Source organism: Eptesicus fuscus, chromosome 24, assembly GCF_027574615.1.
Source record: "Eptesicus fuscus isolate TK198812 chromosome 24, DD_ASM_mEF_20220401, whole genome shotgun sequence".
Lineage (NCBI taxonomy): Eukaryota > Metazoa > Chordata > Mammalia > Chiroptera > Vespertilionidae > Eptesicus > Eptesicus fuscus.
This window is the reverse complement of record NC_072496.1, coordinates 5217489-5244369: the sequence shown is the minus strand read 5'-3', so window position 1 is coordinate 5244369 and position 26881 is coordinate 5217489. Positions and strand designations below refer to the sequence as shown.

The window sequence follows — 26881 nt, the reverse complement described above, 5'->3', positions numbered from 1 at the left end:
AGGAGCCCGTGACCTCCAGGAGGTCGGCTGATGCTCTGCTACCTTCTCCCTTTCACCCCTGGCGCTGTCAGGAGGGTCTCCCAGCGCGGAGCTCAGAACCCAAGGATCTGAGGAACACGTTTGTCCAAAAGCCTTAAAAAACCCTCAGACCACACACTGTATACTTTTCTTATTCTTTTCCCCTCCGCTGATTTTTAGAGAGAGGGAAAGACAGAGAGAAACATCGATGTGAGAGAAACACATCGACCGATTGCCTCCTGCACGAGCCTGGACCAGGGCCCGGGCCAGGGCGGAGCCTGCAACCGAGGTACGTGTCCTTGACCGCAGGCTGACGCTCTATCCACTGAGCCACACCGGCCAGGGCGTCCATACTTTTTAAAGTGAATTATGCATCAACGTCTGTGCAAACTAGAAACTGTATTGCAGTCACCTTCTCCAAACCCCCGAGTATATAGTTTAGCATTATTATTTAAGTTATATAAAATACATTTTCATAAAAGTACAGAATTTTTTAAAGTTTAAATTAGACCCCTGGAGACAGGCAGCCGGGGCTCCCTTTTTTTAGTACTAAAATCAGGTTGTGTTGATCTACGTTACTGCTGAGCCCTATGCAGCCGGGAGGAACCTGTGGCAAATAAAAGTCACGTCCTACTTGGTGAGGAAAAGTGTCCCAAAGATTCGGCGTTCGTTCCGTCCGTTCTCCTCAAGCTTCTCCACCGGGGAACGGTCCGTAACACTGTTAGCCGGTGCTACCCATGGCGTGGCTTGTCAGGATCCACAGCCGAATCCGGAGGTAGAGTCCCCGCTTGCGCCAGGAAGCTGTTGGTCTGCTGTCCCCAGTCGTAGTAGTCGGGAGCGAAACTTCGAGAGAAAAAAAAGAGGTATTTCCGTGGCGTGAAACGCTGACCTTACCATCGAGGACTCTGTGTAAACCGCCGACAATTCCGAGGATTTCTAAGGCGGCTTCATTTTTTAAAAATGTATTTTATTGATCTCAGAGAGGAAGGGAGAGGGAGAGAAACATCAATGATGGAAGAGAATCATGGATCGGCTGCCTCCTGCACGCCCCACTACTGGGGATCGAGCCCGCAACCCGGGCACGTGCCCTTGACCGGAATCGAACCTGGGACCTTTCAGTCTGCAGGCCAATACGCTATCCACTGAGCCACACCGCCTAGGGCTAAGGCGGCTGCTAGAAGCCCATGGTTCCACAAGCCAGTGCTCTGGGCAGCGGCTAGAGGCCCACGCACAGTCTACTCAACTCCAGAGCCCCCGGGTCCAGTGATCCCAGAACCACAAACCCATCACGGTGGGTAACACAGGTCCTAGCAACAAGCTACCTGAACCCTAACGCGGAGTGCGTACGTACCCTTTGCTACCTGCGTGTCTGTGCCTGTGTTATCACCTGTGACTGCCTCAGGGGGCTTTTTTGAGTTCCTACCTATAAACTGCTTAGGCCTTAATCGTGTGGCTCAGTGGTTGAGCACTGACCTAGGAACCAGGAGGTCACGGTTCGATTCCCGGTCAGGGCACATGCCCGGGTTGCGGGCTCCATCTCCAGTGTGGGGCGTGCAGGAGGCAGCCGATCCATGATTCTCTCCTCATGGATGTTTCTCTCTCCCTCTCCCTCTCCCTTCCTCTCTATAATCAATAAAAATGTATGTTTTAAAAAAGCTTTTAAAAAAGCTAACGAGCCTTTGAGAATCAATCCAACAGACTCCTTCCCAGCCCGAGCGAGGGCTCACCTTCCCTGCAGTCCCTGAGGGGCGACGTTCCAGGCGAGGTCGTCGTCGCTGTCGTATCTCCGGGGGTTGTCGAAGAAGTAGGACCTGGGGCTGAACCCGTGGCTGGGGACCATGCCCGGACTGGTCTGGAAAGACAGGGACTGGTCAGCGCCCCTCGGACACGGGCAACGGGGAACCAGGCCTCCTGCGGGAGACAAGAGGGGTTCTCCTCCTCCGGGCAGAGGCCCCCCTGTTCCGCTGCAGAGTGTGTTTCTCCTGCTTTTATTTTGAAGAGGTACTCTTTTTTTTTTTTTTTTAATTTTAAATATATTTTATTGATTTTTTTACAGAGAGGAAGGAAGAGGGATAGGGAGTTAGAAACATCGATGAGAGAGAAACATCGATCAGCTGCCTCCTGCACACCCCCTACTGGGGATGTGCCCGCAACCAAGGTACACGCCCTTGACCAGAATCGAACCTGGGTCCCTTCAGTCCGCAGGCCAGTGCTCTATCCAATGAGCCACACTGGTCAGGACGAGGTCCTCTTTCTTTTACCATGTGGACATCTTCTTTCAGAGTTCTGCTTACGACCATGAAGTATCACAGTCTGAACCCCGAAACGAAAAACCAGACAACGCCCGGATTAGCCAAGCGAGATGGTCCCAAATTGGGTATCAACCTGTACAGTAATCCTGTGGGCATTCACAGCAATTGAAAAGAATGAAATTAGCCCGGCCGGCGTGGCTCAGCGGTTGAGCGTCAATCTGTAAACCAGGAGGTCACGGTTCGATTCCCGGTCAGGGCACGTGCCCGGGTTGCGGGCTCCATCCCCAGTGTGGGGGCGTGCAGGGTTCTCTCTCATCATTGATGTTTCTCTCTCTCTCCCCCTCTCCTTCCTTTCTAAAATCGATAAAAATATATTTTTAAAAAATTAAAAAATAAAAGTCAACCCCCAGAGTCTGAAACCAAGTTGTTATGGGATGGTCTCTCTCTGTCGTTCCTTCGTCTGGTTTGGGTATAAGGGCCTCAGAGGAGGCGTGTGGGAGGGAGCCCTCCCTTCACGGGCCATGGGAATCCAGGGTCCAAAAGGCTCCGTGAGGCACGGCGACGTCCTACATCACAGCAGGCTGAAGCAGGCTTTCGACGGCCAAGCTGAGAACCAAAGGCCCACGGCCCGTCTGCGCTTAGAACGGGGCGCTGTTTCCTGCAGGTGCCCAGCGGTTCACCGGACTCACCAGGTCCCTGGCCGGGTTTCGGACGCGGAAGAAGTACACGACCAGGGTGGTGGGCAGGAGCTCCCACACGAAGAGGACCACCCCGAACACCACGTACCCCGCATCTCCCAGCTGGTTCTTCAGGTCCGCCTGTGGGGAGAGGGGGGAGTGCAGCCAGGGGCCGAGGGCAGAGGGAACAGGACAGACAGACAGACAGACAGACAGTGTACCCGAAGCCGCGAAGGGCCGGTCCTTTTCCTTCTCTCTCAGGCCGCACCGAAGTGCAGCAGCCGAAACCAACTCCTCAGAAACTGCGCATCTCGCATTCCATCTACAACATGTCTCTTCCCGTCCACACGAATGACGTGCACACGTGGCCACATGCTTTGCCACACACAGTATCTATAAATAAATATCCCCCAAAAGCTGCAGAATGTAAAGAATTGTGGTCGTGCCAAAACCGGTTTGGCTCAGTGGATAGAGCGTCGGCCTGCGGACTGAAGGGTCCCAGGTTCGATTCCGGTCAAGGGGCATGTGCCTTGGTTGCGGGCACATCCCCAGTAGGGGGTGTGCAGGAGGCAGCTGATCGATGTTTCTCTCTCATCGATGTTTCTAACTCTATCCCTCTCTCTTCCTCTCTGTAAAAAATCAATAAAATATATTTAAAAAAAAGAAAAAAAGAATTGTGGTCGTATTTTAAATTGGTTATAGAAGCTCGCCTGGCTGTGGTGGCTCAGTGGTCCAGCATCGTCCCATGGACCAAGAGGTCCCGGGTTCGATTCCCAGTCGGGGCACATGCCCAGGATGTGTGACCTTGATCCCCAGTGGGGGGTGTGCAGGAGGCAGCTGATCAATGATCCTCTCTCATCACTGATGTTTCTCTCTCCCTCCCTCTCTGAAATCAATAAAAGTATTTATCTATATATTCGAGTCCTGGACCACCCGCCTCCTTGTTCTGTTTCTGTACTGTGATGGCTTCTCTGTGCTTCTCTCTTCCTCAGAGGCCAGAAACCCCGGGAGGCAGAGAGGGAGGCAGTCTGTTCTCGCATATCCCCGGCTCTGTCCAGGGCCGGAGAAGCAGTATTTGTCAGGTGAGGGAATGCAAACTCATTCTCGTTGCTTTTCATTTTGAGCTTTTGTGGACAACGATGCCAGATGACATCTCACGACCTTTGTGCACCTGCTTTATAATTTATGAATTTCCAGAAGAGATGACAAAGAGAGAGAGACACCGTGAGACCACCGGTAACATGAGCTTTCGCGAACACCTGAATGTCCTCAGTCCCCTTCGCCTAGATTTCCTCCAACGCTACTGGTACTCGTGCGCCATTAAAAAAAAAAAAAAAAGTCTGACGTTGTAATTTCATGGATTTTCAAAACCTAAATATAACTGGTTTTACCTGTGCAAATTTCACCCTGCAGTAAGACCATTTCCATTTTTTTAAATATATTTTTGATTTATTTCAGAGAGGAAGGAGGAGGAAGAGAGAGAGAGAGAAGCATCCATGATGAGAGAGAGTCATTGATCAGCTGCCTCCTGCAAGCCCCGCACTGGGGATCGAGCCCACAACCTGGGCGTGTTGACTGGAATCGAACCTGGGACCTTTCAGTTCGCAGGCGGATGCTCTATCCACTGAGCCAACCCGGCGAGGGCACCATTTCCATTTATATGGAAGCACTTGTAATGAGAAAGTGTGTGTGTGTGTGTGTGTGTGTGTGTGTGTGTGTGTGTGTGTGTGTGTACAGGTTTCGCAGGTACTTCGATCCCGTTTTACAGGTGAGGATGCGGTTCCCACACAGGCGACCCTCAAGGTCACCCGGCCGTTCAAAGCAAAGAACTTCACACTCTGCTACATGGGATGCGGCAGGGGACGTCCCCTCGCGCCCACTGACCTACCTGGTCGGACACGTTGTACCAGTCGTAATCGAAGGAATGCACGTTCTTGCTCTGAGAGAAGGATAAGATGAACAGGTTGTAGCAGGCGCGGGAGGCGTACAGCAGGACCACGGTCACGCCCACGGCGGTCACCTGGCACACGGAGGAGCCCTGCAAAGGCGGGAGCCGTGAGGGGCGCGCCCACGCCAGGTGCGGGCACCGGCCTCCTCCCAGGCCCCGCCACCCTCGGGCTGCAGGCCCCACTCCGACCTCCCGTCCCACAGCCCTTCCCAAAACCCCCGTTAGCTGCACGCAGACGCCGCAAAGCCTGGGAGCGGATCTGCAGGAGCCTTCAGCAGGCTAAGACGTGGGCCACTTTGTGGGGCGCGGCCACAGCGTTTGGACAGGTTCAAGCCTCGGACTGAGGAGAGGGCACAGTCCCCTCATGGCCACGTGCAAGTCCCCGCGTGGAGGACAGGGCCCTCCCCGCACCATGACAGCCAACAGCTGTGGTTGTGAGCTTGCACCTATGATCCGAACACGTGGCCCCACGTGCCTGAGTGATGTGGGCGTGATAGAGTTCAGGGGCATGTAGCTGAGCAGGATGGAAACCCAGGAGAATGTTGTCAACATCTTGACCACACCCTTCCTTTGCCTCGTGGCATCTGGCTATAAAATAAAGACACGGCTTGTGGGGTGCGGCGCTGTCTCTCAGGAAGCAGTGTCCCACCGAGACCCAGCTTTCATCCTCTTGTCTGTCTTTCCTAAGCCTTTCAGCCGCCCCCACTCAGGGTCACCCTTGGCCGTGCCGGCGCGGCACACCACTTGCCAGAACAAGGAAGTCAGGCGGTCGGTTGACCCTATCTTCATGCGTCCGTGTCTCTGGGTCTATTTTTGTTCATCAGTTTATTTTGTTCCTTAGATTCCACGTAGGAGTGAGATCGTGTGATACTTTCTCTGGCTGGCTTATTTCGCTTAGCACAACAGCTCAGAGGGAAGGCAGGGTAGGTGGGTGGGTGGGAAGAGATCAACTAATGAACTTCTATGCATCTATGCATAACCCGTGGACACAGACAACGGGGTGGTGAGGGCCTGGGGGAGGGTGGGAACGAGCTGGAAGAGGTCAATGGGGGAAAGGGGGGGCCTCTGTAAAACTTTCAACAATAAATATTTAAAAAAAAAAAAAAAGGCCTGGCTGGCATGGTTCAGTGGTTGAGCATCGACCTATGAACCAGGAGGTCACGGTTCAATTCCTGGTCAGGGCACATGCCGGGTTGCAGGCTCCATCCCCAGTGTGGGGCGTGCAGGAGGCAGCCAGTCAGTGATTCTCATCACTGATGTTTCTCTCTCCCTCTCCCTTCCCCTCTGAAATCAATAAAGAGATATTTTAAAAAATAAGTAAATGAAGTGAAACGGTGGTTAAAACCCTGGCACCTCCAGGCCAGGAGTCCATTCTGCACACTCCGCTGCCCCGAGCCCCCGACACGGAATGCGTCTCGCACACCAAGTTCAGGGGCCGCCGCGGGGTGTGGCTAATCATTGGCAGGTCAGGTGGGAAGCGTGCGGACCAGGCCGCCGTTTTTAGACCCGGCGGAAGGACGGCTCCCGGGCCCGCCGGCACCTCACCCTGGACTCCAAGTAGATGTTGGCCAAGGACATCTTAGAGATCTTGTAGAGGCAGACGGACAGGGAGACGGCGCACAGCACGAAGAGGGTGTCGTTGATGGCCACGCGCACGGAGACGATGGCCTTCCTCTCCCAGGTCCCCGTCTTCACCAGCACCGCGCAGGTGAGGTTCACCAGCAGGAACACGAGGCTGATGAGCAGCGAGGCCAGGTACAGGGGCAGCCTGGGAGGGAGGGGGAGAGGTTAGGGCACCACAGCTGCCTCGTCCGGGTCAACCCGCAGGTGTTTTTATGGTGAGGCCGGACGTGCCAACGTTCACACACACTCTGGTTTATTTGTTTGTGTTTTAATCCTCACCCGAGGATATTTTCCCATTGATTTTTAGAGTGAGGAAGAGAGAGGGAGAGACAGCGAAACATCGATGTGAGAGAAACACATCGATGGGTTGCCTCCTGCACATGCCCCGACCAGGGCCCGGGCTGGGGAGGAGCCTGCAACTGAGGTACCTGCCCTTGATCAGAACCGAACCCGGGACCCTTTGGTCTGCAGGCTGATGCTCTATCCACTGAGCCACACCAGCCAGGGCTTTTTTGTTTGTTTGTTTGTTTGTTTTAAATATATATTTATTGATTTCAGAGAAGAAAGGAGAGGGAGAGAGAGAAACATCAATGATGAGAGAAAATCACTGATTGGCTGCCTCCTGCACGCCCCCCACTGCGGATCGAGCCTGCAACCTAGGCCTGTGCCCTGACCGGGAATTGAACCGTGACCTCCTGGTTCATAGGTTGATGCTCAACCGCTGAGCCACACCGGCCGGGCGACAAACACTTCGGAGGTGGGCTCTGGAGGCGGGCGGTCCAGGACTCGAACCGCAGGCTGTGCCCTCAGGAAGGTGCCCGGGCTCTGGAGCCTCACGCCCCGCCCCGGGCGGCCTGAGGACCGAATACCGGGGTCATCAAGCACGGGCTCGGCTCGGAGCTGGTTCCCAGAGCAGCTCACCACCCCGCTCCCTGGGAGCCTGGCAACATCCACCTGCCTGAGCCTCGGTGTCACCAACTGAAAACACTGACAGCGACTCCCGCCGGCTGTCCCCTCCCCTCCCCCAGAGCCTCTCCCTTCACCAGCAGCAGATTCTAGAAACCTGCTTCTCCCCAGGGTCCCCGGCCCGCTGCCACCCCGTCCTCTCCGGCCCCACGACCGACTCGCCAGCTCCAGGGCGGAACCCTCGGGGCGCCATCTCCCCAACCCCAGCTCCCGGCCGCCCCCTGCCCCGGGCCGTCCCCGGGGAGCCCCCGCTCCCTCTTCCTCCTCTTGCCCCGAAGGGACGAAGGCACCGGGCTCCCCGCACCCCTCTTCCTGCGGCGATGGCTCCTGTACGACCAGGTCACCTCTGTCCTGGTCCCGACCACGTGCCAACGAGCCGGCCATCGCAGTCACCACGGCCACGGCCACGGCCACGCTTAGCTCCTAACGCTCCTCCTCCAGTTCCCAACGACCACACTGCACCGTCGTTCCCAACATACGATCTCAGACTCCTGACTGATTTCTGTCACACTCACATACACACTCATACTCACATATACACACACACACATAGACTCACACATACATTCACACACTCACACATACACTCAAACTCACACACACACTTACATATACACACTCACATTCACATATGCACTCACACATACACACACACATATACACACTCATACATATACAAACACATTCACATATGCACTCACACATACACTCACACATACATTCACACACATACACACTCATACTCACAATTACATACTCACATATGCACTCACACATACACTCACACATTCACACACATACACACTCACACACATACACTCATACTCACATATATGCACTCACACACACATACACATTCACACACATACACACTCATACACATATGCACTCACACATACACATATGCACTCACACAATTCACATACACACACATACTCACATATACATACATTCATATATGCACTCACACATACATTCACACATACACTCTCACACTGACACACACGCATACTCACATATACACACTCACATTCACACATGCACTCACACACACACACACACTCACATTCACACACTCACGCACACACACACTCATGCACACTTACGCACACTCGCACACACCCACATACACACACACACTCGTGCACACTCACCCCAGGGACCCGCTGCGAGACCCAGAACCCCCGCGCCTGTCGGGGCGGCCCCCGCGGAGCCGCTCCCCTGCTCTCCCGGGAACCCGCCGGCACTTACCGGTACTTGAGTAATTCTGGAGAGTACTTGGACTTGGCCTTGAAAATCACCTGCAGCGACAGAACACAGGGCGGGTTGGGGACACAGTCAGCTGACCCCGCGGAGATGACACCGCCACGCGGGACTCCCTCCCCACCGGCGCAGGCCCTGAACGCGGCGTCGTCACGCAGGCGGGCGCACGCTCCTCCTCTCGTTCACAAACACCCAGCCCGCCTGGCAGGGTCTCCGTGCCCTCTGCAACTTGTCTGCGACCCCATGGCGACCTGTCTGCCACGTGTGGGCGCCGGAACACAGCTCTGGGTCACGGTCCTCCCTGAGGCGTGGCGGCCCACCGTACACGGGCCACGGCTGTGCCCACCTACGGTGGGCACCGAGAGATGCCGGGAGTGCGGGCGCCGGGGCTGCTCCCCACGCTTTGCATCCTGGCTCCACCATGCGCAGCTGTGTGACTCTGGAACCGTTACCTAACCTCTCTGTGCCTCAAGTCCCTCAGATGTTTGTTTTTTTCTTTCTTTTTTTTTCGTTAATCTTCACCTGAGGATATTTTTCCACTGATTTTCAGAGAGAGTGGAAGGGAGGGGGAGAGACAGAGAGAGAAAACATCGATGTGAGAGAGAGACATCGCCCTGACCAGGGCCAGGGATCAAGCCTGCAACCGAGGTACATGCCCTTGGCTGGGAATCGAACCCAGGACCCTTCAGTCTGCAGGTCGATGCTCTATCCACGGAGCCAAACCAGCTAGGGCTCAAGTTCCTCATCTGTAAAAGGAGGTGAGGAGCAGTCCGTGTGGGTTTTGGTGAGGGAGAGGTGGCGTGGGACCTGGGGACTCTGCGTGCCAGCCCTGCTGCTGCCCGTCATCTCGTGTGTGTCCTCAGACCACGATTCCCAGTGCAGAGCCGCTCAGCTGTGACACAGGCGCTTTCTCGAGCATAAAGGGAACCTCCGGAGTCCAAGGGTTAGGCACTCCCGACACATCTGCTGTCCTCTCCCGCGGTTCCTCTGTGCGCACTTCCTCCCGACAGATTGCAGAAGTTACGCAAACCTGCGGGCCTGGGGCCTGCGACAGCCCACGGTGAGATGGCACGGCTCTGGCCGGCCGGTGTGGCTCAGTGGTTGAGCGTCGACCTATGAACCAGGAGGTCCCAGGTTTGATTCCCAGTCAGGGCACACGCCCGGGGTTGTGGGCTCGATCCCCAGTAGGGGGCGTGCAGGAGGCAGCCAATCAATGATGCTCTCTCATCATGGATGTTTCTATATCTCTCTCTCCCTCTCCCTTCCTCTCCTCTTCCTCTTCTTGCCCCGAAGTGACGAAGGCCCCCCGGGCTCCCCGTACTCCCTCTTCCCGATGGCTCCTGTACGACCAGGTCATCTCTGTCCTGGTCCAGACCACATGCCAACCAGCCGGCCATCGCAGTTACCATGGCTACGGCCACACTTAGCTCCTAATGCTCCTCCTCCAGTTCCCAATAAAAAATACGTATTTTTAAAAAGTCGTGTTTGGAGAGATCACACACATTTATTCCTGGACTGGAAAATACGCTGATAAGCGGGACTAACAAGAGGGCTTTCGTGTAGATCCATTTTGATACCAAAGCTACTAAAAACAGTATAGATGCTATTTCCTCCAAATTTTTAGTCAAGGACTTCCACTACACCAGGGCAATCTATCCTTTTTCTACCTTTTTTTTTTCTTTTTAAAATTCAATCAATGACACTTTCTTTAGAGAAACAGACACTGTTCAAAGGAATGCAATGCCTACTTGCACCAAGCCTCTGCCCATGGGACAGCTTACTTAAAAAAAATTTTTTTTAATTAAAAAAATATTTTTACTGATTTCAGAGAGGAAGAAAGAGAGAGAAACATCAGTGATGAGAGAGTATCATGGATCGGCTGCCTCCTGCACGCCCCCTACAGGGGATCGAGACCACAACCTGGGCATGGGCCCTGACCGGGAATTGAACCGTGACCTCCTGGTTCATAGGTCGACGCTCAGCCACTGAGTCCCACTGGCTGTCCCATGAGACAGCTCTCAAATTACCCTCGGCAGGTGGCATGCTGGGTGCCCTCCCCTCGGGCAGAGTCCTTGTGAAAACGGACGTTTTAGTGCCTGGAAACCACCTGAGAATCAGAGGCGGCGAGGACGTGGCAGTGGCCGCGTTATTAAACTTTATGCAACGCTAAACACAAGTGTTTGCAAAGTGCTTTACAAAGACTCCACTTTCATTAACTCCACGGTGACCGCGGGCAAGCCCATTTGGCTTATTAACAACACTCCCCATAAAGTGGCTCCTGTAAAAGCACCCCAGGAAATGTCTGGGCGTTCGCGCCGGCCTGAGCCTGGCTGCAGCAGCTCAGGGGGCTGGGTGCAGCACTTCCGGGTGGGAGTTAGTAAGTCCCAGCTCAGGGGGGCTCCTGGGCTGGGGGCTCCTGGGCTGGGGGCTCCTGGGCTGGCGGCTCTGAATGTCCCACCCGAACAAGGACCGTCCCTCCCACCTGCTATCACTCAAAAGAGCCAGTCTGGCCCTAGCCGGTTTGGCTCAGTGGACAGAGCATCGGCCTGCAGACCAAAGTGTCCAGGGTTCGATTTGGTGAAGGGTCCCTACCTCGGTTGCAGGCTCCCCCCACTCACCCCCTACCCCGGCAGGAGGCAACCAACAGATGTGCTTCTCTCACATCGATATTTCTCTGTCTTTCCCTCTCTCCCACTCTCTCTAAAAATCAATGGGAAAATATCCTCAGGTGAGGATTGGGGGAAAAAAAACAAAAAACAAGCATGCAGGTGACCTTTCCAGGCTGGGGTCAGAGGTCGGCGGAGAAATTCTAGAGTTCAAGTCCTCCGGTGGGTCCGCCTTGCCCTCGGTACCAATTCTGACTTGTGCCAGAAGATGCTGCCCACGTCCCGCGTGGCGAGGGCCAGGGCCCCACCCCCATCATCGGATGGTGCCTGGCTGGGAGCAGAGACTCACAGGTGGCCTCCAGCCCGCACCGTCCTCCTCCCCTTCTTTTGGGGAGGGGAGGGCACCCCCTGAGAGACAGGCCAGCAGGGAGGTAGCGTGGGCTCAGACGCCCCAGAACCAGTGCATCTGCCCCCATTCTCAGCCCCCTGGTACTGCGAGAGCCACCCCACCCCACTCCCGTCCCCCGCCCCCCGCCCCCTCGCGCGCCCAGCGCTGCGCTCGGCCACCTGCCAGGTGCGGGCGCCTCCCGCGCGCCCCACGCACCTGCGTGAAGTACAAGTTCATGAGCGTGAGCGTGAAGAACTGGAGGCACACGGGGCAGCAGTAGAGCAGCCAGAAGAGGAAGGGGCCGAGCGCGTTGGCCGCCACGAAGTCCCTGAAGTAGAAGGAGAAGAGGACGGTGCGCAGCGAGGCCCAGAGGAGGCAGAGGAAGAGGAAGACGCTCTGGTAGCTGAGCCGCTTGTGGCCGTAGCGCAGCACCAGCCAGAGCTGCGCGTAGATGAACGCGAAGAGCAGCGAGTAGAAGGCGGTGTAGACGCCGGTGAGGCCGAGCTTCACGTAGGGGGGCACGGCCGGGGTCAGCGTGGGCGGCAGCGAGTCGTTGCGCAGCGGGTCCCAGCGCGGGGCCGCCATCGGGCCGGGGGCGCAGCGGCGCGGCCGGGGGCGCGGGCCTCATCGGGGTGGGCCGTCCGCGCGGGGGTCTCCGCGCATCGCTCCGCCCGGGTCCGGCTGCGGGAGGAAAGACAACCAGGCGACTTCCTCCCGGCACCACATGATGTACGGGGCGGCCTTTGTCTGGGATTGGCGGCGCCGCGCCCCCGCCCCGCGCGCCCCCGCACGCATTCGCGCGCCCCCGCCCCGCGCGCGCCCCACGGCCAGTCCCGTGGGCCCACCGGCGCGCCCCACCCTGCGCGTCCCCGCTCCCCCCGTTTCGTCCGTCCCCCCCCCTGCGCGTCCCCGCCCCCCGTCCCATTTGCCATCCTGCGCGTCCCCGCCCCGCGCGCGTCCCGCACGGCGCGCCCCACGGCCAGCCCCTTGGGCCCACCGGTCCCGTCCCCCACACTGCGCGCCCCGCCTTCACCCTCCACGTCTCGCTGCGCGCACCCTCGCACTTCGCCGTCTCCGCCCCGCGCGTCCCCAGGTGCCGCGCCTCTGGCCCTGTGCGTCTCCGCCCCGCGCGCCCCCAAAGCCCCCGGTTCCGTTCCCCCCACTCCCGAACCCGAAGCCTCCTAGACCTCCCCACCATCCACCCTTCAGGGACAGAGCTCAGCGTCTCGCGCTTCCTGATGACTCCTTGTTGTTTTGCAGAAGTTCAGTCTTTTCGAAAACACCAAACTTTGAAAGGTGTTTTTTTTTTTTCCTTTAAAACTAAAACTTGACGGCTCCGTGGCTGCGCACGTTGGGGTGACGTTTCTTTCTAAATTCAGGAATGCCCAAGGCAGGGTGCTGTGTTCCAGGTTCAGTCTGTGAACTCGGAAGGAAGGGCTGGTCCCAGGGGCGGCCATCGGCTCCGGAGACCCGCGCCGTGCGCCCTGGTGGGTACGCTGCGCCCCTCGCGTCCGCTCAGTGCACGGGGGTGGAGGGGGTGCGGAGGGGGGGGGGAGGGCGCAGGGGGCCCCGTAAGCTCGGGGCGTCAGTAGCCGTAGCCGCAGGACTTCTAAGGGAAGTGGCACCGCTCTCTGATCCTGCCTCCAGTTCCATGCAACCCGCCTAGTAGGACCGTCCCTCCTGGACCAACAAGCCCCTCATTCGCTGTGGCGTGAGCGAGTGGCTGCTCGGAGGCGGTGGTGAGGTTGACTAATTTTACGCCCCAGGGGCGCTTTTCTGCCTTGTTCTGGGGGTGCCCGCAGTGTAGAGCAAGCATTTCTACGTGAGCGGTTCTGGTGCCGAAGACAGCGACCCGATTCTTAACTTCCCAGGCCAAGAAAACTCTCTCCACACCCGTCTCCAAAAACGGAACAAATCCTCATCTGTAACAGGGTCACTTCCTCCGGGAAGTCTTCCCAGATCACCACGCCACCCATCACCCACCCGGGCTTAGGCTAGGTGCACCACCTGTGTAATCACAGAGCATCTCTGCATAGTTGTCAGTCTCTCCGCTTGTTGAGAAGTGTCCTTAGAATAGAAACTACCCATGTCCTTCCAGTGCTTGCCTGGACATCCCAAACTACCTTTCTGTGTTATCATCCTGAAGGAATGTGGTTTGTCCCCAGAGGCCTGGGCTGTGATGAATGTTGCTTCCATAAAGAGGGCCTCCGAGCATCAGCATCGTGTCTCTTTCCTGTAGTCAGAGGTGTGAGGTTCAACGACCCATCCCTCACTTTGGAGGGCACCCCTCCCTCTCTCTCTCTCTCTCTCTCTCTCTCTCTCTCGCTCTCTCAATATATTTTTATTGATTTCAGAGAGGGAGGGAAAGAGACAGAAATATCGACAAGGGGAGAGAATTATTGACTGGCTGCCTCCTGCACCCCCCACACTGGGGATGGAGCCCGCAACCCGGGCATGTGCCCTGACCGGGAATCGAACCCTGACCTCCTGGTTCCTAGGTCGATGCTCAACCCCTGAGCATTCTAGGTCTCGAAGCAAGTGAGGAACAGTGTCCCTACGCAGGGAGAAGGGAAGCTGTGTGCGTTAGGCGTCCCCAGTCCCCTCCGCATGCCCCATTCAGAGTCTCCCGATGCTCACTGTTTCCGATCACTTCCCTGGTTATCGTCGGGAAGAGAGAAGGTTGTGAAACTAACAGCTGTGAGTCAGGAACCCACAGGTGTCCCTTCTGGTTTCGCTGAGGTTGCAACAAAAGGTTAGGTGTTCTCTCCAGAGTCAGCGGGTCCCTGGTGTTCAGACTCCCTGGAGCCAGGATTGAAGACCCTGCCATTCATTTTATTTAAGGTTTCTAACCAGAGCGTCTAGCCCTCCACCCACAGTTCGGGGTTCCGGGTGCCTCACGCTGCTCTCTGTTTGTCGCTGCCTTAACGTCACTGTTCCTGGCGACTTGTGTCCTGAACTGTCTTGACACCTCTTGAATTTTTATTGTCCTTAGATCCAACCAGAACAGTCATCAATCGCAGGGTCTCCCCATTCCTTGAGGGTGTGTTTCTGCCACCATTCCTGGTGTCCATTTCTGAATTTCTCAGGATTCTAGATCGCAAGCAACAGACATAGACATGGGCTAATTTTTATTTATTTTTACCCCACTCTCTGCCTTTATCTTCACAGTGTTCTCTCTGTGTGCATCTGTGTCCAACATTTCTTTTTATAAGGACACCAGTCGTGTTGGACTAGAACCCACCCTAATGACCTAATCTTTTTTTTTTTTTTAACTTGGATGAATTTAAGCAGAAAAAGCATGTGTTAAAAGCCATGTTATGTCGCTCGTGAAACCGTCAGGACCTCAGAAAGAGGAGTGACGGGGGAAATATGCTGCAGAACTGGTTTGGCCACACTGCTCCCACCCCTGGCCTGGCCATGCTGGTTTGCATCGCTGACCACACAATGCCGGACACTGGAAACGGCCTGTATCCGCTCGGAATGGAGAGACAGTTGCAAAGAACAGAAAACCTGACAACATAGTTTAAAAATAAATGCTTGTGCCCGGCCGGCATGGCTCAGTGGTTGAGCGTCAACCTAGGAACTAGGAGGTCACGGTTTGATTCCCGGTCAAGGGCACATGCCCGGGTTGTGGGCTCGATCCCCAGTGTGGGGCGTGCAGGAGGCAGCTGGTCCATGATTCTCTCATCATTGTCAATATTTCTGTCTCTCCCTCTCTGAAATCAATAAAAATATATTTAAAAAAAATAAATGCTTGTGTTTTGTTGTGTGTGTGTGTGTTGTTTTTTTAACATTATGTAGAAGTCAGTTGTTACAAGCATGAACAACTGGCTCTTTCAATCTGCTTTCCTACCGTGAGCGTATGTAGGGGCTTTAATCTTCCACGTTGTTCCCTCGTGGGTGAATTGAAGCAGAAAAAGCAGGTATGAAAAGCCATGTTGCGTAGCTTTTCACTGCATTCAAGGCAGAAATGGGGAGGACACAGAAAGAGCAACTCCTGTTTCAGGAAGGCAAGAGTTTTCTAAGGAATCTCAAGACGGACCTCCTGCGATATCCCCCTGGGAGAGGCTCCCCATCCCGCCATCCCATGTTACAAAGGAATACAGGAAAGCACTACTCAGCAGGGCCTGCTTCTACGGGGTGGGGCAGGCGGGGGATAGGGGCACGCATCTCTCTCCGCAACAGATGACGCATTCCATGCATCGTGAGTCCAGAGCTTCTGATTCAGAGTCGATGTTAGAGACCCTCTTTAACAAAAGGAAAAACAAAAAAACAAAAACACTGCAAATACAAAGTTGGGTACTACGGGGAATATGTATATAGATCAGCAAATTGCAAAATCCAGAAGAATCATGCTACGTTTTTTGTTTTTTAATATATTTTTTTATTGATTTTTTACAGAGGGGAAGGGAGAGGAATAGAGTTAGAAGCATCGATGAGAGAGAAACATCGACCAGCTGCCTCCTGCACACCTCCTTCTGAGGATGTACCTGCAACCAAGGCACATGCCCTTGACCGGAATCGAACCTGGGAACTTTCAGTCCGCAGGCCGACGCTCTATCCACTGAGCCACACCAGCCAGGGCCATGCTACGTTTTTACTTGTTAAGGGCCCGGGGCATCTCTGAAGTCCCTTGCCCTTGCATGTTCTGGCTGCACAGTCTTCATATGAGCATGAGTCTGCAACATAATTTTCTGTGGAGAGAACAGAAAGATCCCTCCCACCCCCCACCCCCCACCCCCACCCGGTCTGGCACGATTGGCTAGGTACAGGTTCTGTTATTGAAGTTCCGGAGAGTCTCAGCGTCACAACTGGTTCCTGTTCGTCCCGCTGGCTTTTAGGACCGCTGTCAGCTGGGAGACTTCAGGCAACTCCTCTGTCCCTTCTGACGCGCAGCGTTGGGGGGACCTCGCGCCCCCCTCGTGCAGGGATCCATCTTCAATCGTCTCAGAACCGTGGACGCTTGTTGCCCGGTGTGTGGGGCTGACCCTGCGGAGGATGGAGTTTTCAGTCGCTCTCCTGGTCCAGGCCCAGGCTGCGGAAGGGCCTGGAAGATGCCGTGGGGCCCTAGCCGGTTTGGCTTGGTGGATAGAGCGTCGGCCTGCGGACTGAGGGCTTCCGGGTTCGATTCCGATCAAGGGTATGTACCTTGGTTGCGGGCACATCCCCAGTACGGGGTGTGCAGGAGGCAGCTGATGGATGTTTCTCTCTCATCGATGTTTCTAACTCTCTATCCCTCTCCCTTCTTCTCTGTAAAAAACCAATGAAATATATATTTTTTAAAAAAGAAGATGCCGTGAGTGGGCCCAGTGCGCCCCGTGCCTCCTTGGCCTTGCCCCTCTGTGTGCACAGTGACCGGTTTGTGTTCAGAAAGGGAAGAATGAGCCCGGCCCGTGTGGCTCAGTGGTTGGAGCGTCGACCTATGAACCAGGAGGTCATGGTTCGATTCCCGGTCAGGGGCACAGGCCCGGGTTGCAGGCTCCATCCCCAGTATGGGGCGTGCAGGAGGCCGCCGATCCATGATTCTCTCTCATCACTGATGTTTCTCTCTCCCTCTCTCTCCTCTCTGAAATCAATATAAAAATATATATTTTTTTAAGTTTTCACTTCAGACCGTCCTTTAGGCTGACTTGAGGCCTCTGGGTTTGTAAGGCCCCCACACAGGCCTGCCCTGAGCTCCTCAGGTTAGCGTGTGGCCCCGTGTCATCCGCACGTCGGTGGTGAGGGCTGTGTGCTGGGCCGGCCCCCTCCTCCTCTCTCGGTCCCTCCGTGACAAAGCGACTCAGAGGCACGTGGCCCTGAGACCAGCAGCCGCTTCGTAGGCATGTGAGTCGCCGGCTCCAGGGCTGAGCATCACAGGACCAAGAGGGAAAGAGGAGGAAGTAGAGTTGGGGGTGGGGGAGGCTCTGGAGACAAGCGGGAACTAGGGGTGTGGGCAGAAAAAGAAGGGTTTGGTAAAGGGAAGAGAGAGGGTCTGACATCAGAGGCCGCGTGGGCTGCCAGGAGGGAGCGCGAGCAGGTTTGGGACCATCCTGAGGTCAGAACGGGGGTTGGTGGGGTGAGAAGGCTCCAGGAAAACCAGGCGAGCAAACCCCCCAACCCCCCAACCCCCCAACCCCCTCTGCAAGCTGTTAGAGTCAGCCCTTTCACGCACAGTGTTGCGTGAATTCCCGCACGTGTCTCCATCGATGGATCGTAGGGTCAAAACTCCGTTCTCCAATGTCTTCCATCGCCAACGATTCACTTCTCAACCACGTTGTTCATGGAAGAAATATCCAATCGGCATAGTTTAGGGCAGGAAAAAAGTGTTCTTCTGCTCACGAGAGATTCTCAGATGGCACTCAGTAACGAAAGACAGATTAACAAGGCCAACTCCCCCCCCCCCCCAAAGTTTATTAACATGTATCTCTCATGCCCACATGGGGGAGAAAAACTCAAAAGAGGTGGCTTAGAACTCCAATTGACAGGATGGGGCAAGAGTAGGTTTACAGGGGTGTCCACTCTTGAATACAATCATTAATAAATAATAATACAAGGATACTCTCGCTCGGCCGGTGCAGCTCACTGGTTGAGCCTTGACCTATAAACCAGGAGGTCACAGGTTCGATTCCCAGTCAGGGCACATTCCCAGGTTTCGGGCTCGATCCCCAGTGAGGGGGGCATGCAGGAGGCAGCGGATCCATGATTCTCTCTCATCATCGATGTTTCTCTCTCTCTCCCTCTCCCTTTCTCTCTGAAATCAATTTTAAAAAAAATTTTTTTTTTTAAAGGAAAGTAACCCGTGAAACAATCGCAGAGTGAGAGACGCAAGGTGGACGGATCTGGCGGTGGCTGCCTCAGAGATGCTGGACCCAGAGGCCTGGCGTGCAGGGCGTGGCGGCGCGTGACCTGGGTACCCAGAGGCGTGCATGGTCCTGGCCTGGCTTGGAATCTACAGCCGGGGGACACAGGCGAGTTCGGCTTCCCTTTGACCCCCCGTTTCCTAATCTAGAAATTACATCTTATGCGTGGTCTCCCCCTTGTGTGGCTGTGAGAGTTCAGTGGAGCGAGGTCGACACAGGAATGGAGGCGGCCGGCCCCAGGGCCGCAGGGCTGAGGTCCCAGGGTCTGTGGCGGCCACGGCCACGGCCACGGCCACAGGCTCAGCCTCCTGGCTCAGCCTCCTGGCTCAGCGCCAGCTCGGGAGGGGGCGGGAGGAGGGAGAGACAGCCGTCCAGATCCGTGCCCCCTAATTAACAGGCTTGACTAAATGATAGGTGGGTTTTGTGGGAACCACAGACAACCGCTAAGGAAGCCCTGTGGGCTGGAGAGGAAGTCGCTCCCCCGCCCCCCCGCCTCTCCCCCTGCCCGTGGATGGACCAGGCCTCGTCCAGGGCCCTCTCCATCTCGAACAATTCACTTCTCAAAACCTACAACCTTCTCTTGCGATCCCTGTAGGATCAGTCCCGCCTCTCTCAGGGGACAGACAAAGGAGAGAATGCGTGAGTGTGAGTCCGTTTCCCACTGTTAAAACCTCAGGATATTGTGCTGTGAGTATTTTTGTGGTTTTCTTTCTTTTTTCTTTTTTTGCTACTTATAATTATTGTTCCGTTTTCATTTTTAATGTACATTTCCTTTCCCTTTTGTTAAGTTTCCATTGGCATTTCATGTCCCTTTTTGTTTTGAAAGGGTTTATTTCTAGATTAAACAGTACAAGCGACATGTATTGTAAATAGGAAAGGCGTGGCTCAGGGGTTGAGCGTCGACCTAGGAACCAGGAGGTCACGGAGAGATTCCCGGCCAGGGCACATGCCCGGGTTGCGGGCTCCATCCCAGGTGTGGGGCGTGCAGGAGGCAGCTGATCCATGATTCTGTCTCATCATGGATGTTTCTCTCTCTCTCCCTCTCCTTCATCTCTGAAATCAATAAAAACACATGTTAAAAAAAACAAAACAAAACGGAACTGGCACAAAACCCATACCCGCTTTGGAGACCTGGAAGTGGCTGGTTCTCCCAGCCCAGGCTACAACTCTTGGGACTTTCTGCCCCTGAACATCCTACTGCGGATTTCCTGCTGTGGATCTCAGCTGGGGCTGCTCTCCGGGGGTAAGGAAATCCTTTCCTTGAGGGTGACAGGGGCTGCGAATCAGTGACGAGCCAGGAGGCAGGTGGGGAAAGAACAGGCTTTGGCGCCCTCTGCCGAAGCCGTTTTCACACGCCGCATATGAATTCAATAACATTGACGACATGGAAATTTCTGTTTGGGTGGTGGTGGGGTGGGGGTACTTTTCCATTGTTTTTTGGAGAGAGTGGAAGGGAGAGGGAGAGACAGAGAGAGAAACATCGATGTGCGAGAGACACATTAGTTGGTTGCCTCCTGCACCAGCCCCGGACCAGGGCCGGGGATTGAGCCTGTAACCGAGATACGTGCCCTTGACCGGGAATCGAACCCGCCCGGGACCCTCCAGTCCACAGGCCCATGCTCTATCCACTGAGCTAAACGGGCTAGGGCAGTGGTCGGCAAACCGCGGCTCGCGAGCCACATGCGGCTCTTTGGCCCCTTGAGTTTTTAGCAAAGGCCAGCTTAGGAGGACCCTAAGTAAGTTAATAACAATGTACCTACCTATATAGTTTAAGTTTAAAAAATTTGGCTCTCCAAAGAAATGTCAATCGTTGTCCTGTTGATATTTGGCTCAGTTGACTAATGAGTTTGCCGACCACTGGGCTAGGGCAAAACTGGAAATTTTCTTTTCTGTTTTCTGACACGTGGTCAATTTGAACGTCTCCTATCAGGAGAAATGTGAAACATAAATTTAATAAAACATTAGTGAATACTAACTACTCCCCTCCTAAAACATTGATCAAATCGCTATCAGATTGAATACTTTTTTTAAAATCCTCACCCCATGATATTTTTCCCATTGATTTTTAGAGAGAGTGGGAGGGAGAGGGAGAGACAGAGAGGGAGAGAAACATCAATGTGAGAGGGACCACATCAATTGGTTGCCTCCCGCAGGCCCCCAACTAGGGCCCAGGTATGTGCCCTTGATGGGAACTGAACCCAGACTCAGTCAGTCCACAGGCCGACACTCTATCCACGGAGCCAAGCCGGCTAGGGCTGAATTTTAACTACCGTATAAGACGACTTTTTAACCCAGGAAAATCTTCTATACACCCAGTCGTCTTATACGCCGGAAAATACGGTAATACCCAGCGGAATCTCGTCAAAGACGAGGGAAGAGACAGCAGGGACAGCTGCCAGGCGGTTCTGCGTGCGAGGCCAGCACAGCCCCGTCTGGGGAGAGAGGGAACGTCCGCTGCAGCTTCTAAAATCAGGAAACCACAGGCGAGTGGAAAAAGAAGGGGTGGCCCGCTGCGGGCACCCACAGGCTGCACCCCCACAGCCCTTGCCGCTCTCCCCACCCCCACCCATGTTACCTGGGGCGGGGGTGAGGGGGTCACCTCGGCTGCAGGCCAAGCCGCCCTTGAGCCAGGCTTGACAGGAGGTCTAAAACCTGGCCAACAGGATGTGAGCAGAAGTGGCCACTTCCTTCCAAAGCAAGTCAGCCCTCGCTCACTTCCTCCGCCCCCTTCCTGCGGGCGGGGACCCCAGAGATAAGCTGTGATGCTGACCAGGACCCTCCTAGGGGACACATCTTCGCGGCCGTCCGAACACAGGCACCTCCCTGCCTGTCCCGTTCCTCCAACCGCTTCTAGAAAAAGAGGGAAACGCCTATTTTATCTGAGCTACTGTAGTCTGGGGTTTCTGTTACAGTAGCTAATCCTATACCCTAATGAATAAGATACGTGTTTATAATATTCCCGCTACTAGTAACAATAATTAACACACACCGAGTGCTTTTTATATGTCAAGCACTGTTGTTCCAGGTGCTTGACATGTAATAGCTCATTTAATCTTCATATATACTAGAGGCCCAGTGCATGATTGAATCATGCACATGTAGGGTCTCCTACACGCTTTTGCTTTCGATCGTGGAGGAGCCGGCGGAGGCTTCTGAAAGGCCTGGTGCACCAGCGGACAGGCACCCAGCTCCCCCACTTTGGATGGTCCGTGGCGGGCAGTGAGCTCACTGCCCCAGAAGCCCCTTCTGTTCCGCAGCACAGCCATGGCGCAGACGCTGAGCTCAGCGTCCTGCTGGCCCAATCGGCTACCCCGGCCACCCCGAGTCCCGCCCCCTGCGCCTCCCTCTGGCCCAATCGTGAGCGTAGCGGAGTGATGGTAATTTACATAGTACCATTTTATTAGGTAGGATATTTACTGATTTCAGAGAGGAAGGGAGAGTGAGAAAGAGAGAAACATCAATGACAAGAGAGAATCATTGATCAGCTGCCACCTGCACGCCCCACACTGGGAATTGAGCCCGCAACCTGGACATGGGAATCTAACCGTGACCTCCTGGTTCATAGGTCGCCGCTCCACCACGGAGCCACGCCAGCCATGCAGCTCATTAGGTCTTCATTTAACCCTCTGAGGTGAGAAAGAAGGCACCTGCTGAAAAGGGTGACGAAGTGGACCCAAATGGCCCTAGCAGCCGCTGCTACAGGGGCCTCTCACGCAAACTGCGCCTCAGGGAGAAGCCTGCACAGAGCTGCCCGCCTGCACTGTGACTCCGCCATCTCAGCAGCCCTTAGAAAGGAGCTCCTGCCCTGACCGGTTTGGCTCAGTGGATGGAGCGTCAGCCTTTGGACTGGAGGGTCCCAGGTTCGATTCCGGTCGGGGGCATGTGCCTTGGTTGCGGGCGCATCCCCAGTAGGAGGTGTGCAGGAGGCAGCTGATCTATGTGTCTCTCTCATCGATGTTTCTAGCTCTCTATCCCTCTCCCTTCCTCTCTGTAAAAAAATCAATAAAATATATTTTTTAAAAAAGAAAAAAAAAAAGAAAGGAGCTCCTGGCATCCTATTTCAACCAATAGGACCAAGGCTTTCTTTCCCCAGCCAATAGGAGCTGCCCCCTCAGCATCTTCACTGACCAATCAGAGCAGCTCCATTCTGACCAGGAAAGTGCCTGTTGAACCAATCAGACTTCAAGGATATGGAGTCCCTATTTGCATGACAACAGACCAGCAGGAACCAGGGGCAGGGACCTCTCTCTCTCTCTCTCTCTCTCTCTCTCTCTTTCTCTCTCTCTCTCTCTCTCTCTCTCTCTCTCTCTCTCTCTCTCTCTCTCTCTGTAAACCAGCTCCCAGGGGAGGTGCACTTTCCCTTTCCACCAAAGAGGGAGGACTGTTTCCCAGGCTGAGCAGACCAAGGAGGAGCCAAGCAGAGCTGTCTAGGCAGGGAGGGGCCTGGCCCCAGGGCTGCCTCACAGCTGTGCTGGATCAGAATTGAGTTGGGTTTTTTGTGTTTTTTTATTTTTATTGTTGTTGGTTTTTTAAATATATTTTTTCTGGAGGCCCAATGCACAAAATTCGTGCAAGAGTAGGCCTTCCTTCCCCCGGCTGCCGGCACTGGCTTCCTCTGGCACCTGGGACCCAGGCTTCCCTGGCAGCCCCGGCTTCATCCGGAAGATCCCCATCCGGTCTAATTAGCATATTACACTTTTATTATTATAGATTGATTTCAGAGAGAAAGGGAGAGAGAAAGAGAAATAGAGACATCAATGATAAGAGAGAATCATTGATTGGCTGCCTCCTGCACACCCCACACTGGGGATGGAGCCCACAACCCAGGCATGTGCCCTGACCTGGAATCGAACCGTGACCTCCTGGTTCATAGGTCGACGCTCAGCCACTGAGCCACCTCTGCTGGGCAGAATTGAGCTGTTTTGCACTAAATATAGTTTCCTTCTTCGCCGCACCCCGAATGGGATTCCTGTTGGTGTTGAATTGGCACCGACGACCATCCCTTGACAGTAGCATTACTGTCCCCATTTTGCAGATGACAGACTGAGGCATGAGGAGGTCAAGTAACCTGCCCAGGGTCCGAGAAGAGTGGCAGAGCTGGGACGGGCACCCAGGCCATCTGACTCCCGACTCTGTTCCCAGTATGGATCCCAAATTCCCGCTGGGGTGTGGGATTTAGGGCGGGGAGGGGACAAGTTCCCTTTTTGCTTTATACATTTCTGAACGTTTGCATTCTTTTTTACAATTTGGAAAAGGGAGGGTTTTGTGTTGTTTTTTTTAAAGTCTAAATATTTTAGTGAAAAATAAACACCATGGAGAGTGGTAACGTTCATTTAAAATAAACTAAAAGAAAAATATATATACTTTTCAGGCCCGGCTACCCCCTCAGCCTCCGAGAAGCAGGAAAGATGTCCCTACAAGCCCGAATATTACAAGACAGAGTGAAGGATGGGTGTGACGCTGAGCTGAACAGATGGGACTCAAACGCCCCCCGATGGGCCCGATGAGCCGGCTCTGCGGTTGTCCAAACAGCCCGTTGAACACATCTCTCATTTTTCGTCATTTGTTTGGCCGTACTGTAGCTTCAGTGTAAACCTAGAAAGAAAAAAAGCCCGCTGAGTCAACCAGAAATCCCGGAGAGCCGGGCACCGTCTCGGCGTCTGTAAATATTTAGGGCTCCCGTTTGTGCCTGGGAGCGGAGAAGTGCTGACGTCCGTAAACCTTCCCGTGACAGCCGGGGGCCTGTGTCCCCGGCCACGCTGTCGCACCATATTTGGGCCGAAATGAGTGGATGGGTGATTGTTTTATTTTACTTAAAAGAACACACACATAATTTTACTGATTTCAGAGAGGATGGGAGAGGGAGCGAGAGATACAAACATCAATGATGAGCCCAGCCAGTGTCGCTCAGTGGTTGAACGTTGGCCCAGGAACCAAGAGGTCACCGGTTCGATTCCCGGTCAGGGCACATGCCCGGGTGGCGGGCTCCATCCCCAGTGTGGGGCGTGCGGGAGGCGGCCCATAGACGATTCTCTCTCATCGTGGATGTTTCTATCTCTCTCTACCTCTCCCTTCCTCTCTGAAATCAATAAAGAAATATTTTTAAAGAAGAAGCATCAACCACTGAGCACGCTGGCCGGCAGGTGATGGTTTGAGACCTTCCACCTGGACCGGAGGACGTGAGGTCCGCACAGTTTGAAGGGACTCGGGGGTTGGGAACCAGTCCCGGGCTGGGAACCGAGGTTCTGGGAACAGCTGTGTGTGCTCTTGTCCCTGCTGGAGTTTCTGGAAGCTGAAGAGGCTGCCTGGCCACGCGGAGACGTCAGCTTTACTTCCAAAGCGAAGAAGGAAGCCCGCTGTTGACGGGAGTTCTCCTTCCATAGCTCTATACTGGCAAGGACCGCGCTAAAGAGCGGGTGGTGTGCATGTATGCATGTGTGTGCATGTGTGTATGCATGTGTATGCGTGTGTGCATGGGCGTGTGTGCATGTGTGTGTGTGTGGAGAGAGGAGAGTCAGAGAAAAAGAAAGCAAACGTGGTAACATGTTAACATGTGAGGACCTCTGGGTGCAGGGCAGGTAAGTAATACAAAGTATGACCCTTGCAACTTCCATGCGCGTCTAAAAATTGCCGAAATCAAGGCCACGTTTTAAAACAACCACAGAAGGCCAGTGGCACGGAGGCAGCTCAGGGCGGAGGTCTGAGGATCACAGCCCGGCGAGAGGCGCAGAGGGAAGCAGGGTGTAGAAAACAGAAGGGTTAAATTTTATCCTGAAAACTCGGGCAACTTCCAAACCAAACACACAGCTAGACATCGCCGCCTTCCCCCAAAGTACCTTGGACCCAAATCCCCTCTGGAAACACAATACGTGGAGCACCCAAATCCTGCCTGATTCTCATGCTAACTGGTTATTTCGTTTGTTATCCTTATCGGAGATCCTGATGGACCAAATAGTGATCATCTTATTCATGAATTGCAGGCATTCCTTTGGGATTGGGACGCCAGCACAATGAGCTCTCCCTGACATCTGGCTGATAAAGGAATCATCTGGGGCCAAACTTCGCAGGACAGCGAGATCGGAACAGACGTCTGTCTCCTTCCGGGAACTGGCCCACTGAGCTATTTTCCCCACTCAATGGCCTGGACTTCTGTCTGAGTAAACCGAACGGAAGAGTTGCATTGGCTTCTCATAGATTTCAGCTGCTTCCTGAATTTTGCCTTTCTGCCCCACCTGGATGACAGCAGTCCACGGGAGTACGGGTCTCAAAAGCACAAGGTTTCATTTAAACAAAACAAAACTCGAGTATTAGTAGAGTTGTGGGCCCCGCCTGTGTGGCTCCGTGGTTGAGCGTTGACCTACGAACCAGGAGGTCCCGGTTCGATTCCCGGTCAGGGCACATGCCCGGGCTGCAGGCTCGATCCTCAGTGTGGGGCGTGCAGGAGGCAGCTGGATCAATGATTCTCTCTCATCATTGATGTTTTTCTCCCTCTTTCTCTCTCTCTCTCTCTCCTCTCCCTTCCTCTCTGAAGTCACACAGTGAGAAGAAGTGAGCCGTAGAAGAAATGGGCTCAGGAAGAAATTACAGAGGCGAAAGAAGGGCCCTTGGAGCTTAGGAGAGAGAAAGGTGGAGGTAACATGCCTGGGAGGAGAGGGGGAGAGGGGAACGGCGGGGTGGGGGTGGAGAGCCTGCTGGGTCTTGTGTCCTCAGGACTTTTAAGGACTGAGATTTTAGGGGAGGTTCCAAGGGGGAGGATCTCAACAGATAGGCATCTGCTTTCCAGGTGTGTTCTTCCAGGGGTCATTAGTCGGTGTAGCCTGGTGTAGCCGGTCCTGACATCAGCGGTGACATCACTTGGTTTTATTGCTTTTCTGGGCCTGGAATGGAAGCATTCACATCCAGAGATAACATCTGGGCCTCAGTTGGGAGCGGTTGTGCAAAGGCCCACCGAGGAGTTGAATGAGGCCACTCTTCGGTCCCTCATTCCCCTCCAAGGGGGTCTGTCGCGTGCCTAGGGACAAGCCAGGGGAGGAAAGATGGAGGAGGGTCCAAACCACAGAAGCAGTGGCGTGAAATGTGAGGGGGTCTGACCCACAAGACCAGTGATGTGCCAGGGTAGGAGAGCTTACCTGGGGGCCAGGTCTTTGCTTTCCCAGTTTTGTCTGTTCTGTCTGCCCGGGTGGCCTTCTGCACCCAGGCCATGTCCTTGTTCTGCTCCTGTCTGCCCTTAGTTAGCGCTACAAAACAAAAAACAAAAAAAAAAAACACCCCACAAAACCCACACGAAATAGCTAGAGA

At 54.5% G+C, this 26881-nt stretch overlaps 1 protein-coding gene and 1 long non-coding RNA gene across 3 annotated transcripts; one reads left to right on the top strand and one right to left on the bottom strand.

Moving 5' to 3' along the window:
* Positions 1-397: 397 nt before the first annotated feature.
* Positions 398-12521, bottom strand: GPR137B (G protein-coupled receptor 137B). 2 transcript variants are annotated; one of them, XM_054713119.1, is made up of 7 exons: positions 11958-12521; positions 8736-8785; positions 6441-6663; positions 4836-4886; positions 2960-3088; positions 1746-1870; positions 398-861 (listed from the first exon to the last, which is right to left on the bottom strand). In XM_054713119.1, the coding sequence occupies exons 1-7, from the start codon at positions 12324-12326 to the stop codon at positions 750-752; spliced, it is 1059 nt and encodes a 352-aa protein (XP_054569094.1). In that variant the 5' UTR covers positions 12327-12521; the 3' UTR covers positions 398-749. The 2 variants fall into 2 exon arrangements, with proteins under 2 accessions (XP_054569094.1, XP_054569093.1); XM_054713118.1 differs by having other exon boundaries at positions 4836-4985; positions 11958-12520.
* A 461-nt stretch (positions 12522-12982) lies between these two features.
* LOC129148297 (uncharacterized) lies at positions 12983-15080 on the top strand. The gene is made up of 3 exons (XR_008555367.1): positions 12983-13037; positions 13121-13228; positions 15033-15080. It is a non-coding gene; the product is annotated as an uncharacterized LOC129148297 (long non-coding RNA).
* The last annotated feature ends 11801 nt before the right edge of the window (positions 15081-26881 follow it).

Bases quoted from the DNA above. Each gene is read 5' to 3' on its own strand.
- GPR137B (XM_054713118.1), bottom strand. From the start codon at position 12,326: ATGGCGGCCCCGCGCTGGGACCCGCTGCGCAACGACTCGCTGCCGCCC. The intron at 8,786-11,957 runs GTGCGTGGGGCG...CTGTCGCTGCAG, and splicing joins TGAACTTGTACTTCACGCAG to GTGATTTTCAAGGCCAAGTC. The intron at 1,871-2,959 runs GTGAGTCCGGTG...CTGTCTTTCCAG, and splicing joins GAAACCCGGCCAGGGACCTG to ACCAGTCCGGGCATGGTCCC.